A 20,000-nucleotide genomic window follows, 5' to 3' on the forward strand; every position below is an offset into this window, starting at 1 on the left:
CACTAAAAAATGAGGTATTTTCAAATGTGGATTGAGAATTTTAGTGTGCAAAACATGGCTAGTTTCTGCTCTAAAGTTCCTAAAAGAATATGTGAGGGAAACAGATGGATATGTTTAAAAATAACATAGGGAGGTCCTATGTTAATTAAGTTAACATAATCCTGAGGTAGAAGTGAAAAATGCAGACGATTATTATAGGGATTTATTAGGAGGGGAAGAGATTTAGATGTGAGAAGACCTCATGAAGGTTAAAGACTGATGAGTAGTTTTAGGTAAGTGGAAAGCAGTGGTAAAATATTAAGGAGATTCTAGAGCTGGAGGTTACCATAAATAAAAACTGGAAATAGAAAATGTGTATTCTTTCCATTTGAGGAGACAAGTGCAGACACTTTGTGGCAGGCTGTAGAGGAAACAAATGTTGCCTCTACGGAGGCTGTCAAAGGCCTTGCAGGTGTATTTTACGCTGTCAGCAATGAGGAGCCATTACAAGTTTTTGAGCCACGCTTGATAGGTACAAAAATATGCCTTGGGAAGGCTAAACTAGGTATGGTAAACTAAACTATGGAGGGTAAACTAGGCTAAATAGGACAAATTGAAGGAAATTAAAGCTGTTTAGCCATAATGTTATAAAGGAGGTTAGACAAAAAATTATGGACTAGAAGAATCACAAGTAGAATAGAAAAAAAGGGATAGTGGAAAACATTACAAAGAGCAAAGTGGCAATACTGGATATAAGACTTGAGGGAAAAAGAAGAATCAAAGATGTTTCAAACTGTTAGGAATCTAAAAATTATAGCCTTAAGTAAGAAAATCATCTATTCATTCAACAGCTATTTACTGAATGTCTGTGTATGCCCGGCATTCTGAGCGCTAAGTTTTGGGATAGCAAATAAAATCCTGTTTTGGGTGCTTACATTCTAGTGTAAAGGCGTATTGAAATAAATTTTGTGTTTTTAATGTTTAGATGAAAGCTCAAGAAGTAGAGCTGGCTTTGGAAGAGGTTGAAAAAGCTGGAGAAGAGCAAGCAAAATTTGGTAAGTGCTATGGAAAGTTAATTATGATGCTAAATAGTGGATTCCATTTGTTCTCTAAGCAACAGAGAATTAGCTTTAATACATTCTATAAAATGTGTAGACTCAATTTATTTTGAAAGATATTCTAGAACTCCTATTCCATAGATCAGGTATAAGATAGTTATTTTCTCTTCTATTACCTTATTATTACAATCATGATGGAATCTTTAAAAAGAATTTATTTTATTATTTTATTGAAATTTATTTAGAAGTTTGTCTTGAGATAAATTGACCAATTGAAACATTTGTCTTTTTTTAATAGAAAATCAATTAAAAACTAAAGTAATGAAACTGGAAAATGAACTAGAGGTATGTCCTTTTGTATTCCCTAGGGTGTAGTTGTTCATTTTATTATTTTGAATTATTATTTTCAAATTTTTCTATTATTATTATTGGAATAATCACAAGAATGATACTGTGTTCATAATTATTTGTTTGTTCAGTATATATTTTACCTGTCTGTTATGTACCTTAAATTCTACTAAGGATTGAGCATCCAATTGTGAACAAAATGAAAACATTCAATAACCTCATGGAGCTTACAGTCTAGAGAGATACACAGAAGGATTACTAGTAACTGAGGTAGAATGAGGCATGTGGGAATTTGAGGAATGGTGACAGAAGGGTATGGGAGAAGTAGCAGCTTTTGAGAAAGCTAAGAGCCAAAATATAAATGTATTGTTAGGGAACTGAATACACTGAGATTCCTGAGAATGTGGGAAAGAATGTGATACAAATGTATAAAGAGAAACGACCTTCTTCCTTTGTAATAAGAAGAGATGTGTATAGATGTGTATAGAACGTTTATGTTTGTAGGTTTAGTGCCTGGAAGTTGAGAGGATGGGGAGAAGATCATCTGCTAAAAGTAAGAGTGAGAGGGGCTGGCCCCGTGGCTTAGCGGTTAAGTGCGCACACTCCACTACTGGCGACCCGGGTTCGGATCCCCGGCACGCACCGATGCACCGCTTCTCTAGCCATGCTGAGGCTGCGCCCCACATACAGCAACTAGAAGGATATGCAACTATGACACACAACTATTTACTGGGGCTTTGGGGAAAAAAAAAAGGAGGAGGATTGGCAATAGATGTTAGCTCAGAACTGGTCTTCCTCAGCAAAAAGAGGAGGGTTAGCAGGATGTGAGCTCAGGGCTGATCTTCCTCACACACACACAAAAAAAGTGAATTACCAAAGGAAAAAAAAAAGTAATTTAAGAGTGGGAGACGTGGGATCAAATTTTAAGGAAGTCAGATAAAGCTTGAAATATAGTGGAGAATGAGCTGGAAATTACAAGGATCTGGAATCAGACAACTTGAGTTGAAATCCTGGTTCTTTTACTGTTAACTTTTGTGTTAACTCTGTGAACTTTGATGATTTATTTTTTATTCCATACTGTATATCCAGCTCCTAGGAAAATACCACCCACTCTCAATAAATACTTGTTAAGTGAATTATGAAGTCAGATCAATTCTATGTTAGTGTTTAGCCAGGTAGCTGCTATAGAAATAGAAGGATACGGTAGTTTTGGGGATATTGGTAAGAAAGTGGTTGAAGTGATGATTTTGAAATCTTAGCCGAATAAGCAAGGAAGTCAAGATTGGGGTGGTAGGGAGAGGTTAGGGAGAAGAGGAGTCAAGGGATTAGGGGGTCTTGTAAGGTCAAAGGGCAGGTATACTAGGAGTAATTGAGAGAATGTTCCTGCTTGGACAAGGTCTTGGTGTGGGCATGGGAGTGGGAGACTAGTGAATTCAGGAAGCAAGTAAAAAAAAATGAAACCAGAATGAAAGTTACGTAGATGTGGAAATTGCCTAGGGGGGATTTTGATGGAGGGCTAATGAGCCATGTGCCGAAACTTCTCAATGAATTTTGTGAGGGAGTGGCGGGGAAGTTGGTAGTTTGTTGCTACCACCAGTTGGCAGGGATAGCTGGATATCATGGGAGATTCAAAGCAGCTGGAGTTTTTACAAGATGATGGAGGAATGATAGCCTGAAGGTTGCAGGTTGGGGTACTTCAGCACCTTGTCTTGACCCTGAGGTATATGGGATGTGAAAGAATGAGCATCTCCCAGTTGAAAGAGTTTCAAAGGAATTAGTATACTAAAGAAGCCAAATTGCAGCTAAGGCAAGGAGATGGAATGGATGATTCAGTAAAAAGGCCGAGCATGTAAAATATTAATTTGTCTTGGAAGAGGATTTTCGAGAGCACAATGGAAATCTTTCTGAAGGAGGGAAAGAGTGAGAAAAATTTAGTTATAGAGGAATAACAGAGCTATGTGGTGCAGAGATGAATGTGAGACAGATGAGATGACCAAGGGGTTTGATGTTTTGGACCCTGACCCAAAATAACAGGAATATGAAGCAAAATGGATTTAGTCTGCTGCAAGATTTTAAAGATAGTCTGAGTCTGGGCTCCACTAGTGTAGCACTAACCACTTGAGGTTATTTACATTTAAATTCGTTACAATTAAAATAAAAAATTCAATTCTTTAGTTGCACTAGCCCACATTTTAAGCCACATGTAGATAGTGGCTACTGTACTGAACAGTGCAGAGAACATTTCCATTATCTTTGAAAGTCGTGTTGGATAGCACTGGTCTAAATAGTCTGTGGTATGAGGGAAAGAGCAGGTTAAGAGCACCAGCGGTCAGTGACTGGGGTGGAGGCTTTCGTGGTTTGTAGGCTGGTTTCAGAGCTCTGATAGTCTGGGGAAGCCTAGATAGTTCACTGCCTGTGTTCTGTGCCTTTGCAGTTTAGTCTGGTGCCTGTGGCTCAGTGGCTATAACTGAGCCTGAGTGAATGACAGTCAATTCTTCTTAGCTGTAGGTGGCTCAGGAACGGCTTACAGGTTGTCAGCCTGTGAGCTAAAGCTTAAATAAGCTAAATTTTAAAAAAGTGGTTCTTAAGCCAACATGATTTTAAACATCTGGTGCTGATTATAATACATATTTAAAGTCCAGATAATTATTTGTATGTTGTTGATTCATTTGAATCTCCAAGTATAATGGAATTAATTTATATTTTTGTTTTGTTACTTTAAGATGGCACAGCAGTCTGCAGGTGGGCGTGACACTCGGTTTTTACGTGATGAAATTCGCCAACTTGAAAAGCAATTGGAACAAAAAGATAGAGAATTGGAGGACATGGAAAAGGAGTTGGAGAAAGAGAAGAAAGTTAATGAACAAGTAAGGCGCATCTTTTCAGTAATCTTAACTGTTCAAGTTACCTAAAAATAACACCTGATTATGCTTTTTATAATTATTGGTAACAGTATCAATTTTTATGTTTGTATGTTGTATTTGAGAATTGATGTATACTTATCGCTAAGGTTGTATATTACAGTTCATGTTGTCATCACATCTTTAAAATATAATGGATCACGTACTTCCACTGAACGTGACTTGGAGAGTAATTCTTTATATTCAGAGGTACATTTTTCTCAGGACTTAGAATTGTTTACATAAAGTTGATGATTTGGTCTGGAATGTTGGTATGAAGAAATTAATAGGCATTCAAAAACAATTGATTTTCTTATTTGCCATACTTTATTTTGGGGAAAAACAAAATTTGTGTTTATTTATATTAGTAGTGGACTTGAAAATTAATCTTTCAATGATGTATTCAATAATGATCGATCAGATTTCTTGTTTTCACGTGTACCTCACTTTCTGTAATGTATAGATTCTTAAAAAGTTGTGTTAATGCCAGATTTTGTAAATCAAGGCATATTTTAAATCATGACATTTCATCTTTTATACAGCATTGTTTGTTATTACCTCTTATGTTATTCCTTGTTATTTATAAAATGATTCATGCAATGTTCACTTAAATTTAGTTTGAGGAAAAAATTATTTTTTGCAGATAAATTTGTATTTCCTGTCAGAAAATTACACGTTTCCTGTTTTCCCTCAGCTGTCAGTAAACCTAATACAAATTTGATACCTAAATGTGATAACTGTCCTATCCCTGATGCCCAAAGCTTTTTCTCCCTTTGTGTTCTTTAGAAGGTCAATGTTGTATTGCATCCTGATAATCGTATTTTGTCCATTGTTCTCTTGGAAATGAAGGGTTATAAATTTTAAGTAAACAGCAGTGATTATGATGTGATGTTGCTGTTTAAAGAGAGTCTGTCATAAGTTGATTTATAAGGAAAAGCATCCCCATTCTTAATATATCTATTGTACTATATAATTTGGAAGACTAATGTAAAAGTGAGCTCTCTACACAATTTTTCCAGTGGAAAAAGTATGGATTGATGCCACCTAAAGGTTAGGAATAAGCTCTTAGAGGATTGTCTGTTTAGTTGACTCACTAAAACATTATAGACCTATGGATTTCTTAATCATAAAGGATCCAGTCTATGATATACAGTAATAGAATTGCTTAGGGGGATGTCTGTCTATGTGGTTTTCTGGACTGTTGTTCTATCTAGCTTCTATATTAGTCAACTTCTCATCGTTCATACCACACACCCTTAGCTAATCAGAAGTACGTTGTCCATTCATATCTTAGACTACTATCTGTATTCATAGACACACACAAAAAACTTGAATATATGGCCGAAGTACCATTCCAACTGCTAGGTTCCTTGAGATGGAATATGAGTATGAGTTGCTTTGGCAATTTCTTCTTTGCGCTTAACCAGTCATTCATTCTTACTGAGTATTTACTGTATGCCAGAGACTGTGCTAGCAATATGGTGGGCAGCAATATTCTGCTTCTCAGTGATATTCACTGTCAATGATAAATGTAACTTAGAGATAATATGATACTCTGGGGATATATAAGGCTATAAAAATACTCTGGGATACGCTGGGGAGGGATACCTAAATCAGTCTTGAGGTTCAGGAAGTGATCTGTAAACTGAAACCTGAAGTAGGAGTCAGCCTGGCAAAGAGAATGGGATGTATGTGGTGCTTAAGGAAAGGGCATTCTGGGTAGAAGGTACAGCATTTGCTAAGACCTAGAGGTAAGAGATAGCATTCAGGGAAGTACAGTTATTCATTTTGGCTGGAGTATAGATAAAAATATCTAATGTAACGTCCTTACTCTGTGCCAGATACTTTATATGCATTAATTCGTTATTCCTCATTTGATACTTATCGTGTGAGATAGGTGACATTTCCCCCATGCTACAGATGAAGAAACTGAGACACAGGAAGGGTAAGTAATTGCCCATGATTACACGACTAATAAGTGGTAAAGCCAGGATTTGACTCCAAATTTACTCAAGAGTCTGTGCTCTTAAACACTGTGCTATCGTGCCTTCCCAGTTTTAACATCCGTGATCCTCTGGAGAGATAAGCAAAGGCCAGTTCCTGAAGAATTTGGTCCTTTTTCTAAAGGGAGCCAATGAAGAATTTTGAACACAGGGATATCATGATCAGATCTATTTATAAAGTTGACTCTGCTTTGTAGAGAGTGGATTGAAGGGAGCCAAGACTAGTAAAGAGATGTTTGTGCTAATTCAGGCAAGTGTGATGATGGCCTAAAGTAATGACTGAGGGAGATTAGGGACATAGACACCTTTGGGAGATGTAGATGTAATTGGACATAATTGGTTGTCGATGAAGAGGGAGGAATGGAGAGTCCAGCTAATTTTCTGGGTTGGGCCACTGGATAGGTAGATAGTGCCATTCACTTAGAAGAGACACGAGAGAAGTTTAGGAGGTTTGTGCTGCTTATTTCAGTTTTGTACATGTTGAGTCTGAGGTCCCTGTGGGCATATTCAAAAAGGATATCTGTGGATATGGAATTCATGAGAGACGCTGGATAGATGATAAGGATTTGTGGGTCATCAGAATAGATATTGAAGTCATAGAAGTGATTGAAAGGCAAGTCTCTGTGATATAGAAATGTCTAATGAAATAAGAAGAGATGCTTCAAGGAACAGCCCAAGAAAGGACGTCTATCAAGAGTGTGATGTTTCAAAAACCAAGGGAAAAGATTATCAGTAGTATTAAATGCTTTAGTGTTAAGTTCTTAACATCTCTCTTCTTGTTAAAGTTTTCCGATTCAAAACACAATGGCACTGTTTCTTAACTCCCAGACAATAATAATAATAATAATATGTAAAATAAGATTTGTATATCACATTGCATTGTATTATGAACTTTCTTCAAACTTTTTATTTTGAAAACTTTTATATCTTCATAAAGATTGTAAGAAAAACAATAAACACCTGTATACTCTTTATATAGGTTCACCAGTTGTTAACATTGTGCCACATTTCCTTTATCTTTCTGTCAGTATCTGTGTATACACAGACATATTTCTCTCTCTCTCTTTCTCTCTTTTTGCTGAGCCTTTTGAGAGTTGATTGCAGATATCATGATACTTCATACATAAATATTGCAGATACCATGATACTTCATACTTAAATATTTCAGCATGTTTCCCTTGAAAAAAGAAGTATTCTCCAACATAACCACTATATAATTAGCATACTCAGGAAATAAAATATTAATTCAATACTGTTATCTAATATCTGGTCCATAATCAGATTTCCTCCATTGGTCCAATACTGTCTTTCATAGTCTCCTCACCCAATAGCCAGGGTTCTGTCAAGGATAGCATACTGCATTTGGTTATTTAGTATAGACTTTTAAATATATTTGCACACCATTGCGATTCTATCTTCTCCTTGAATAAGGAGGAAGAGGAGAAAAGTGAAAGATCATAAGAGGGATGGGGTTTGGACAGTAGGTGAAAAAACCCATGGTAATGGGTTATAATATTTGCCTGTTTGGAGAAACTAAAGAAAAGAGTCACAAATGAAAATATTTCTATGTGGAGAAGAGAACACTTCATAATTTTTTGCTATTCCACGCCCTGAGCATTGTGCGAAGGACTTTATATACATCATACTTAATTCTTATGTCAAGATATGAGATGAAAAAACTAATTTTAAGAGATGTTAAGTGACTGTTCACACTTTACTAGAAATTGGTGGACAAGGGATCTAAACCTAGGCCAGTTTGATTTCAGATTGCTTCTTTTTAGCCATTATATTGTACTGCCTTATATTTCTAAGTAATTTAATGCTCACTCAGAGCAAAGAGTATTCTAGCTCTGGTGTAGAAGAACTGCAAAATGATAAAGATCTTGGACAGCAAACTACTCATTATTAGATTTTGCGCTAGGGGCAGGTGGTAGTGTTTTTTGTTTTCTATATCCTTTGGTTAGAATTTTTTGTTTTTTGTTTTTATAATCTTTTAAACTCAACTTGTTTTATCTTTTCTATAGTTTGTTTTCAAAATTTTTATCTTATTATTTATGTCTTGGGTCGACATGTCCTTAGTGGTTAAAAATTCTTTACTTTATTGGAGAGGATTTAAAATTTTAAATTGATAAGCTGTAAACCTGGCATTATATTGAATTACTACTGAATTTTATCTCATTTGTTTATTTTTTGTTATTTTAGTTGGCTCTCCGAAATGAGGAGGCAGAAAATGAAAACAGCAAATTAAGAAGAGAGGTTGGTAAAAAATTTTAGTGGTTGTGGTGGTATAACAAGGATACTCGTTAAAAAAGTTTTCATAAATTTATACTGTAACCAGAACTGGAATCTCATAAGTCACTGATGTTTTTAAACTGGCTGATTTTATGATATGACTTTGTCTCAAGGAAATAGAAAATAAATTGAAAGGTGAGCCATTAAGTACTGCATTCATCTCTTAGGTCTGTGTGGGTACATCTTGCTTTCTGTTTTATAAGCTATTCTTTGCTGGTTTGCTAATTGAATATGGAACTGGATTTCTGTCTTATTTCTCTTATTTTTTCAAGCATTCTTTTAAAATTTATGTTTCTCATGGAATTGTCTTAAGTTCTGATTATTATTTGGTACATCTGAGCCAAATAATGTTTGTATGTTGTTTATCCTGATACGAGTTCTTTATCTTTTTAACATAAAATATTCTTTGTTTTGGTTGATAATTAATATTCTTGCTTTCTTTGGTTGTTCAAAATAATATCCCATTCTCCTAAAATTTCTCTTTTTTTGTTTTTTTTAATTTCTGATTATTTTTTTAATTATATATTACCTTTCTCATTTCTAATTACCTTTTCCTGTCCTTTTCTGGAGAACAAACGTCTAAAGAAAAAGGTGAGGCTTTAAGGGTGGTGAAACCTTGGAAATTTAAAGATACGTTTTGAGGTCACTATTTAGAGGATGAAATTTTGTTTCTCTGGATAGTTTCTTAATAGAATATTGTGTTTGGTCCACCTTCAGAATGAACAGCTTCGTCAGGATATTATTGACTATCAGAAACAAATAGATTCGCAAAAAGAAACACTTTTATCAAGAAGAGGAGAAGACAGTGACTACCGATCACAATTGTCTAAAAAAAACTCTGAACTTGTCCAATATCTGGATGAAATTCAGGTAAATTTTCAAAGCTTATAAAACTTGAATTTCTTTATAGTATAAATCTAGTATTTAGCCCTATAATTTAAATTCTTTAGTATAAATCTGCAACTATGTACTTGTAAAACATGAAATGTATCTTTCAAATTGCAAATCTTCTTGCAAACTCATTCTTTCTATATGCCTATCCTAGGTATTGTTAAGAAGAACTAAGATTCTTAGGTACAGTTTTCTTCATATTAATTTGATTTGTCAACAATAATTGATACTAAAGATCTATAAAGCATTCTGTTTTCTCCAGCAGAAACTTAGGACTCCATTTAATTTTAATTTAGTTTACATTTCAGTTTCTGAAATTGTTTTTTAACCGTAGTGACTTTACCTTTCTTAGACTTTAACAGAAGCTAATGAGAAAATTGAAGTTCAGAATCAAGAAATGAGAAAAAATCTAGAAGAGTCTGTACAGGAAATGGAGAAGATGACTGATGAATATAATAGGATGAAAGCTCTGGTACAGCAGACAGATAATATAATGGACCAGTTAAAAAAAGACAATGATCATTATCGGCTTCAAGTAAGAATTCCTGTTAGACTGAGTTATCTGTGTAGACTACATATTGCATCATTACTATTTATTTGAAAGTAGAAAGTACTTTAACTTTCTGGAATATGAATTTTTGTCTTATACGGTATACTATGTTGTCTTGTACTGTAATATTTTGCCATGCTGATATATTTGTCTATATGTGTTTCTCTAATCCCCTTACACATACCTCGTAATTCTTACCAGAAAGGTATATAGGTGATAACCTGAATGAAGGTGTAGACAGCAGTCCTGCAAATCTAATAATTATGGGATTTTTCCACTAAAGACTCTTGGAGGTCCTGTGGACCATGAAGTTTAATTTTACACCTTAAAATAAATACACTATAAATGTCGTAGAAACCAATACATTGTTCACTATTTACATGGGATTAAACTTGTTTAAAAAAATGGAATAATGCTTAAAAATATAATTCTGTAGTAATGAAAAATAATTATACAATTGTAAAGATGCAGAAACCATTAAATGTCACCTCTGACTGCAGAACTGCTCCAATAATGAATAAGCATTTGTAATGTATGTGTATATATGTGTATGCATATGCATAGTGTTGATGTATGTGTAAATATTCATATATAATAAATATGTATATGTTGCACTGATTTGCAACAATTCTTGAAATAATTGTTGCGTTTTAGGTGCAGGAGCTTACTGATCTTCTCAAAGCGAAAAACGAGGAAGATGATCCAGTTATGGTAGCTGTGAATGCAAAAGTAGAAGAATGGAAGGTGCTTTTTTCAATTGATATAATGTCTTCTTCATTTGTATTTTAGATTTCAATTTTTTAGTCTTAGTTTTCTTTAAAGGCATTATACTAGTTAATGACATTTTTATTAGGCGTTTTTTGTTTTGTTTTGTTTTGTTTTTTTGTGAGGAAGATCGGCCGTGAGCTAACGTCTGCCAATCCTCCTGTTTTTTTGCTGAGGAGACTGGCCCTGGGCTAACATCCATGCCCATTTTCCTGTACTTTATCTGGGACGCCGCCACAGCATGGCCTGACAAGTGGTGCGTCGGTGCGCGCCCGGGATCCAAACCGGCGATCCCTGGGCCGCCGCAGCGGAGCGCGCGCACTTAACCACCTACGCCACCAGGCCGGTCCCTGGACATTTTTTAAAGTGTATTACATGTCTTAGCTAGAAAAGCTCTAAGAACTGTCCTATGTAGTCCTCTAGCTTATTTGTTATTGAGTGAGCTCTTCCACATCAATGAGTTAAACTTTAAACTAAACTTTTGGATAGAACTCTTAAGTCCAAAATATATTTGTCATCTAAAATAGATAATTCTAAATAAAATTTCAATTTTTCACGTAAATCATAGTTACCTTGTATACATTGGTTATATAGTTCTAGATTTAATTTTAGTTTTTCCAACTTTCTTTCCATGTCAGATTAATCAAGCTATTGGCATTCAGTGGGAATGAGAGTAAGGAAAGGGATCTTTCAGAATCACCTGAGAAGTCTTTGCAAAAGTCTCTTCCTCCTCACCATTCTCCAACCCCAGTCAAATCCTCCAGCCTTACTATATCAGAAGCTAGGATACTGATGATTGTATATTTTGAAAAAGTCTGAAATGATTCTGAATAGATAATTCTAATTTTAAAAACTATCACTTCTGGGCCGGCCCTGTGGCGTAGCAGTTAAGTGCGCGCGATCTGCTGCTGATGGCCCAGGTTCGGATCCAGGGCGTGCGCCGATGCACCGCTTGTCAGGCCATGCTGCGGTCGCGTCCCATATAAAGTAGAGGAAGATGGGCACAGTTGTTAGCCCAGGGCCAGTCTTCCTCAGCAAAAAGAGGAGGATTAGCATGGATGTTACCTCAGGGCTGATCTTACTCACACACAAAAAAAAGAAAAACAAACTATCACTTCTGTAGTTACTGTTTCTAACAGGGTTCACATAAATCTTGTTGGCTATTTGGAATTGGTTATCATCTGGGAAGCTCAGATAACCTATAGAATCAGTCAGAGGTCAGTCAATTTTCTGCAAAAGGCCAGGGGGTAAATATTTGAGGCCATCTGGTCTCTGGTGTAACTGCTTGACTCTGCTACCATAGCATGAAAGCAGCCGCAGATAGTACTTAAATGGCTGAGCAAGGCTGTTTCCAGGAAAACTGTACAAAAGCAGGCAGCAGGGCAGGTTTGACCTATAAGCCATACATAGCTTACTAACTCCTAGAAAAAAAGAGTTGCTTTTACCACATTTAATTTTGGGGGTGAGCGATGGTAACATTTGTATTCCTCTGCACTTTACTTTGTTTTTACTTAATGTTTTAAGAATTTATATCAGTATATTGGGGCCGGCCCCGTGGCTTGGCGGTTAAGTGCACGCACTCCGCTACTGGTGGCCTGGGTTCGGATCCTGAGCGCACACCGACACACCGCTTCTCCGGCCATGCTGAGGCCGCGTCCCACATACAGCAACTAGAAGGATGTGCAGCTATGGCATACAACTATCTACTGGGGCTTTGGGGAAAAAAAAAAAAGGGAGGAGGATTGGCAAAAGATGTTAGCTCAGAGCCAGTCCTCCTCAGCAAAAAGAGGAGGATTAGCACGGATGTTAGCTCAGGGCTGATCTTGCTCACAAAAAAAAAAAAAAAAAAGAATTTATATCAGTATATATAGTGTTTGTTTTTTTTAATGGCTGTATAATTTTTCTTTGTAGATATGTATGTTATTTATTTAATTAATTCCCTATTGTGTTACATTTAGGAGGGTTCTCATTTTTGCTGTTTGAAACAATGTTTTAATGAATATCTGTATACCTTCATTATTTTGACAGTGTATATCTATAGAATAAATTCTACGAGTGTAATTGTGATATGTATTGCAAAAATATTCCTCTAGTTTGTCACTGTCTTTTGGTTTTATGATATTTTTTGCTATGAAATATTTCTTTTTATGTTGTGTAAATTTATTTATTTTATAGGTTTTGACCTTTATATCATAATTAGAAAGGATTCTGAGTATAAAATTTTCTCATATTTTCTTCTGATGTCTTCAACTTTCTAGTTTCATCTTTTACGTTTAAGTCTTTGAAGCATATATAATTCATTTTGGTATGAAGAGTGAGATATGGATGCGACACAGCTAGTCTGTTGTCCAAACATCATTTATTGAATATTTTATCTTTCTACTATTGAAATACACTTCCTTTTTTATTACATAGGAAACTCCTGTTGAATTTGAACTTATTGTTGGACTGTCTTCTTTTATATTGATTGATTGATTTTTTAACCATGTGTACTTGTTTTAATTATTGTTATGTTTAAATATTTGAAAAAACTGTTCTCATTATTTTTCTGTTCTTATACTTTTTCTTATAAACATGCTTTATTAATACAAATCTTAGCAATAAGATTTCTTATTTAGTTCTTAGTTTTTAGTTCTTAGAAAATATCTTAGTTCTTAAAAATATCTTAGTTATTTTATTGGGTATGTATTAAATTTATAAGTTAATTTGTAGATTGATTTTGATATTTGGTTCTTCTAGTGAAGAACACCAGATACCTTTTTTTTTATTGAGGTGTAATTGACATAACATTAATTTCAGGTGTACAGTGTAATGATGGGATATTTGTATATATTCAAAAATGATCACCACAATAAGCCAGTTAACATCTGTCACCATGCATAGTTACGATTTTTCTTCTCTTGTGATGAGAACTTTCAAGGTCCACTCTCCCGGCGATTTTCAAATATGCAATGCAGTATTAAAAGATGATGCTTAGATGCCACAAAGTAGGTGGCAAGGCTTTACCCATATGCTTGTTGTCAGGCCCAAGGGCCTCTTCCATCCTTGTCAGAGAGAATGCTAACCTCCTCTGTTTTCATACACTACTAGATACTTTTCATTCATTCAAGATATTTTATGCTTCTCAGTGACATTTTAATGTTTTCTTCATAAAGATGAGTTGTACAAAACTTTTTGTAATTCGTGGAGATATTTATAACTTCTTGTTTTAGTAATGGTTTTTGAAAGCTTGAGATTGTTTAAAGATTGAATTCCTAAAAAAGCAAAAATTACTGTGTATTTTTGAATCATTTCTCATTTGAACTTCAGATTGTACACACAAAAGGAACAATGAATGTTCCAATAGTTGCTGATACTTTCTCACTTGAAAGAGTTTAATTTCCTGTATTTTCTTGAAATTGATGGTGTATATTAGAGTATTTAGCATAAATGAAGAATGGTTTATTAATTTTTCTTTTGTGTAACAGATCCTCTTTTGTTTATTTCTAGTCAATTTTGTCTTCTAAAGATGATGAAATTATTGAATATCAGCAAATGTTACATAACCTGAGGGAGAAACTGAGAAATGCCCAACTTGATGCTGATAAAAGTAATGTGATGGCTCTACAGCAGGTAAAACCTTCTCAAAATTTGGTTTATCAACCAGTGTTATTAAAGTTGGCAATGAAACTTTGAACTATGTCTTACTTATTATATCACCTGTGCCTAATCTAGTGGCTTGTGCTATTGGATGTATAATAAAGTCTTTTGAAGTTTCTTATACCATCCAGTTCCAAGAAAAAATTAGGATTAAGTTTAGAGTTAGGAATGGGATTATTTTGTGTATTTTTCTATGTTGATACAGATAATACATTCATTGTTTGATTGGGAATTATTTAATAAACTATTAAAAATCTTTAGAAATTTTAAAATATCTTAATATATACTCCATTATTAAAGTTTATTATATTGTATTGTAGTGCTGAAATATCCTATACAGTTTGAAAAAACTGAAAAGTATGGTTATAATTTGTCTGTGCTACATAAAGACTTCATTTTTAGTATAAATGTATTCTTTTTAGTATAAAAAGAAGTTCCACTTTTGCCATCTGTGTTCTGTCGTCATAGTCTGAAAGAAAGAAGGAAACTTGGGAAGTATTTGGAGAATAAGGACAATTGCAAGGGACGATATTTTTGAATGAAGTACTGAGTAAGAGGGAAAACTCAGGGCAAAACAGAAACATACAAAATGGTGAAAAGATGGAATGGGATGAACAATGAGGAAAAGTAACATAAAGAGTCATGAGAAGCCACAAATATTAGAGAGTTCTGGAATTCCTATTTGCCAGAGTGTTATTAGCCATTATATCATCTTTAAGTATTAGAGTGACAGCAGTGTACCTAACATTGTGTAGTGCAGTTGAGGTATACAAAATAGTAAAAAGCATAGCTTAGACCCACAAAAAAGTATATTCAATAGTCTTGTTGAAAAAAACAAGGCCTACTTTTTTTTTTTTTTATGGGGAAGATTGGCCCTGAGCTAACATCTATTGCCAATCTTCTTCTTTTTGCTGGAGGAATATTGTCCCTGAGCTAACATCTGTGCCAATCTTCCTCTATTTTGTATGTGGGACGCCGCCACAGCATGGCTTGACGAGTGGTGTGTAGGTCCACACCTGGGATCCGAACCCGCGAACCCCAGGCCACCAAAGCGGAACGCGTGAACTTAACCACTACGCCACTGGGCCAGCCCCAAGACCTACTTTTTTCTTTACTTTTAAAATATATATTGGGGCCAGCCCGGTGGCGCAAGCAGTTAAGTGCGGGTGCTCCGCTGCGGTGGCCTGGGGTTCGCCAGTTCGGGTCCTGGGCGTGCACCGACACAGCGCTTGTTCAGCCATGCTGTGGCAGCGTCCCATGTAAAGTGGAGGAAGATGGGCACAGATGTTAGCTCAGGGCCAGTCTTCCTTAGCAAAAAAAAAAAAAAAAAGAAGATTGGCAGATGTTAGCACAGGGCTGATCTCACAAAAAAAATATATATATATGTATATAAATGTTTATGAAGAGATAATATGTAATACTTAAAAATCTTTTATAGGGTGTGCAAGAACGAGATAATCAAATTAAGATGCTCACTGAGCAAGTAGAACAATATACAAAAGAAATGGAAAAAAATACTTTTATTATTGAAGATTTAAAAAATGAGCTCCAAAGAAACAAAGGTAATTCAATATTTTATAAGTGTATAGTTATTTTATATACTGTTAAATATTTAAAGTATTTTATTTTTATTAAAAGAAAATCATGTCATGTCAATAGACATATTATTGATTTTTCTCTATTTGAATTGTATGATATTTTCAAAAAATTGCCCAGGATATTATTTACTACTTTATATATGTACTAGTGTTTAAATTTGTAAATGATGGAGATATTTTCTATAATTTTTATCTGCTGAAAATTATGTTAATCTATTACCAGATTGGCTGTATAAAAGAAATGAAAAATGGTAATATAATTGATTATGTTTATTTAATTCTCTTTTTATAAGTAACAAAGAATGTAAGAGAAAAAATTTTTGATCAGTGTAGCAGCATTGCAGATAGTTTTCAGAAGTAATTTGACTTGTCGGCATTTGAATTAACCTTACCTAACTTAATGTCTCATCATATTCTCCCTACCCTGGGTCATGCTGCCTTACCTAACACATCAAATCCTCTCAATATAAGCCCTTACAACATCAGTGATCTTATATTTCCACAACACTACATACTATAGTTAGACCAGAGCACATTAATGCACACTATTCATAATAAGTTCATGACACATTTATTATTACTGGTGAAGATAAAAACATAAGACACAAAGGGGAAATAGTGAGTGAGTCTGTGTGTGTGTAAATGTAAGTGAAATAATAGTGGTGGTGGTTGGAGATATAGTTGTAATTTAGGTAGTAAGCAAAAGCCTCACTGAGGAGATATTACAAGAAAGACTTAAAGGAGGTGAGAGAGTAAGCCATGCAGATGTCCCTAGGCCGTGGAAAGAAGTGCAGAGGTGCTGCAGCAGGAGTGTACCCAGCCTGTCTGAGGAACAACAAAGAAGCCTTTGTGGCTAGAGCAGAGTGAGTGAGTGGGGCAGTAGTAGGTGATGAGAGAGGTAACCAGGAGCCATATTATAGGGGGACTTACAGTTCATTCTAAGGACTTTGGCTTTTATTTTAAGTGAGAAGGGGCACAAAAGAAAGTTTCTGAAGACAGGAATGATGTAATTTGACTTAGGCTGTGTCTGCAGTAGATTGTAGGAGTAGAAAGGACAGAAGCAGGGAGACCTGTTACACGACTACAGGATGTGGGAGTAAGAGTTATCAGGACTTTCGGTCTGCACACTGGGGAAAACTGTGGAAAGGGCAGGTATAGAGATGATTAGGTACTTAGTTAAACAGGACATGTTAAGTTTGAGATGCTTATTAGGAATCTGAGAGAAAGGTTAAGTAGGCACTTGTATATAAAAGTCTGAGGTTCAGGAGAACAATCTAGGCTAAAAATATAAATTTGAGAACCATATACATAAAAATGGTAGTTAAAGTCATGAGATCAAGGGAGAAAATGTTGGTTAAGAAGAAAAATCTAAAGTCTTAGCTCTGGGATACTTTCTGTAGAAGCTGGGGAGATGAAAAGGAACATCCAAAGGAGACTGAAGAGGAAAGTCAGAGAGATGGGAGGAAAACCAGGAGCATGTAGAGTCCTGAAAACCACATGAGGGGTGTTGTCATGGAAGAAATATGCAGCTGGTTCAGAGCTGTATTCATTGCTGCTGCTAAGTCAAGATAAGCACTGAAAATTGACCATTGGATTTAGCAGTGGTCATTTTTGGTTCAAGAGAAAATGGGTAGAGATGAAATAGAACAAATACAGAGACTCTTTTGAGGGCTGTTTTTATGAAGGAAGGAGAGAAATAGAGTAGTAGCTTGAGGAGAAAGAGAGGTGAAGAAAGTGTTTTTCTTCTTATTATGGAAGAAATGATCATGCTTCTAGGTTAGTAGGAAAGATCTATTAAAGAGGAAACAATTGATGAAGCAGGAGGGAGAGAAGAACTTCTGGAGTAATATCCTTGAGAAGGCAGTGTGATGGGGTCTCGTCTTCCAGTGGAATAGTTAGCCTTAGGAGCACAGGGAGTTCATCCATAACAACAGGAAGGAAGGGGGAGTGTGTAGATATAGAGGCAGGTGGCTAGGTAGGTGTCCTGATGGTGAGAGCTTGTAGAACTTCTCTGCTCATTGCGTCTGTTTTCTCTGTGCTTCTGTTTTCAGCGAAGGTTCTCAGCTGAAAGTGAGGATAGGGGAAGATGTATTAGAAGTTTGAGGAGAGAAGAGAAAGGAGAAGGTATAAAATGGTCATCTAGGAGAATGAACAGTAGGGAAATGTATTGTGATTGTTGCCCAGCATCAAGGCCCACTTTTATACATATTTCTATATGTGTATGTATTATGTATGTATGAGAATTATACTTTGAGTAGTTTAAACTGCTTTAAAAGGATGACTGATATGGATTTTGCATATTCCAGCTACCAGAAAAAGTGGCGTTTGATCTCTGCTATCAAATAAGGAAGAGGTCTTATCTGATGACACTTCAGTCAGACCCTAGTCCTATGACCCCTAAAGCCCACAGAAGGTGTATGGATAGAGTATTCTCTATCTCTTGAATTTAACTTGTAAATATGACAGCTAGTGACGTTCTCCCTTCATTGGTTAGGATTAGGTTTAGCTATCAGAAACAGATCTGAAAAATGGTGGCAAAATAGAGATAGAAGTTTATTTCTCACTTGTGTAATGGTCTAGAATTAGGCCGTCCTGGGTATTGCCTTCATCTGCCACATCCAAAATAGAGCTTTACCCTCACATCCACATCCAAAACAGCAAGATAGAGGAAGAGGGGGCAAGAAGCAAAGAGCACATACTGATGAATAGGCAAGTAAATATACTGTGGAGGGCCATGTGGAAGAAAGAGAGAATAGGTATTGGGGACAACTCAGCCTTTGTCACGTTCTCCAGCTAGCCTGTTTGTTCCAGAGAGCAGGGCTCATATCTAATAAACATGTGTGATCTCCCACACTAGTCCAATGGCTGTACGTAAGTATATGCTCTGTAAATCAGTAGATGTTTATTATGGATGAGTATAAGAATGATTTCTGTCAATAAATTTTAGAATGATAGGAACACTTTATTTTGGTCTAGCAACAGTTTGGTAAGATAACACAAGTAGAGATTTTTTAGTTGTATGGTAGGATTAAGTTTAGCGGCCTGTGACAGAAAATCAAATGTAACAATGGTTTAAACAGGATAGAACAGTATTTTTCCATGATATTAACAAAGTTGAGAGAACCAGGTCAGGGTTGGTGTGATAGCTGCACAAATATCAGTTATCAGGCACCCTGTATCTTGTTGCTCTGCCTATCTCAACATGTGGTTTCTGTCACATGTTTTAAGACTGTCAGTTCCAGCCTTAAAATCCATGTTCCAGAGGCTGGCCCGGTGGCGTAGTGGTTGAGTTGGCGCACTCCGCTTCGGCGGCCCAGGGTTCAGACGTGGACCTTCGTACCGCTTATCAAGCCATACTGTGGCAGGTGTCCCACATATAAAGTAGAGGCAGATGGGCACGGATGTTAGCCCAGGGCCAATCTTCCTCAGCAAAAAGAGGAGAATTGGCAACAGATATTAGCCTAGGGCTAATCTTCCTGACACACAGAAAAAAGGAAATCCATATTCCAGCTGGTGGGAAGGAGGAAAGAGAAAAGAAAGATTCATTCCTCTCCTTTAAAAACATTTCCTGAAATACACACATGGCCTTTCTGTTTGTATCCCATTGGTCACATGACTACACCTAGCTGCTGAGTGTAAGTGGAAATTTATTGTTTATTTCAAGTGGCCATATGTCCAGCTAAAAATCCCTAGTTCTATTATGGTGGACGAAAGGGAGGTTGAATATTAGGAATAGAGAGCTAGCAGTCTTTGCCACAATGATCACCCTTTATAAAGCAGTGTTTTGCAGTCTTTCATAATCCATACCCTTTCAGCTAAGATTTTATTGAACTTTACTTTTTTAGTGTGTTTTGTTAATAAAACCAAGTCAAAACTTTATTTTACAATTATAAAATTATAATATTGAAGGGACTTTTTTGGTGACATACCACTTGCTCTGCTCCCCGTATAGGAACCAATGATTTAAAGGAATAAGT

The 20,000-nt window shown here is 35.7% G+C and overlaps 1 protein-coding gene and 1 non-coding gene across 5 annotated transcripts in view; one reads left to right on the top strand and one right to left on the bottom strand.

Annotated features, from left to right (window-relative positions):
• The window catches only part of CEP290 (centrosomal protein 290), an 89,535-nt gene that overhangs the window by 1,249 nt on the left and 68,286 nt on the right, over window positions 1-20,000 (top strand). For all 4 annotated transcript variants that reach the window (XM_058568699.1, XM_058568696.1, XM_058568698.1 and 1 more), the window contains exons 4-12: window positions 965-1,034; window positions 1,336-1,382; window positions 4,109-4,252; window positions 8,491-8,544; window positions 9,298-9,450; window positions 9,824-10,006; window positions 10,676-10,765; window positions 14,276-14,398; window positions 15,864-15,987. In XM_058568699.1, coding sequence (XP_058424682.1) covers window positions 965-1,034; window positions 1,336-1,382; window positions 4,109-4,252; window positions 8,491-8,544; window positions 9,298-9,450; window positions 9,824-10,006; window positions 10,676-10,765; window positions 14,276-14,398; window positions 15,864-15,987 — 988 coding nt within the window. The remainder of the gene's footprint in view (window positions 1-964; window positions 1,035-1,335; window positions 1,383-4,108; window positions 4,253-8,490; window positions 8,545-9,297; window positions 9,451-9,823; window positions 10,007-10,675; window positions 10,766-14,275; window positions 14,399-15,863; window positions 15,988-20,000) is intronic.
• On the bottom strand, window positions 13,748-13,873 carry LOC131421965 (U6atac minor spliceosomal RNA). Its single transcript, XR_009224004.1, has one exon. It is a non-coding gene; the product is annotated as a U6atac minor spliceosomal RNA (small nuclear RNA).

This window comes from Diceros bicornis, chromosome 25 (genome assembly GCF_020826845.1).
Source record: "Diceros bicornis minor isolate mBicDic1 chromosome 25, mDicBic1.mat.cur, whole genome shotgun sequence".
Classification (NCBI taxonomy): domain Eukaryota; kingdom Metazoa; phylum Chordata; class Mammalia; order Perissodactyla; family Rhinocerotidae; genus Diceros; species Diceros bicornis.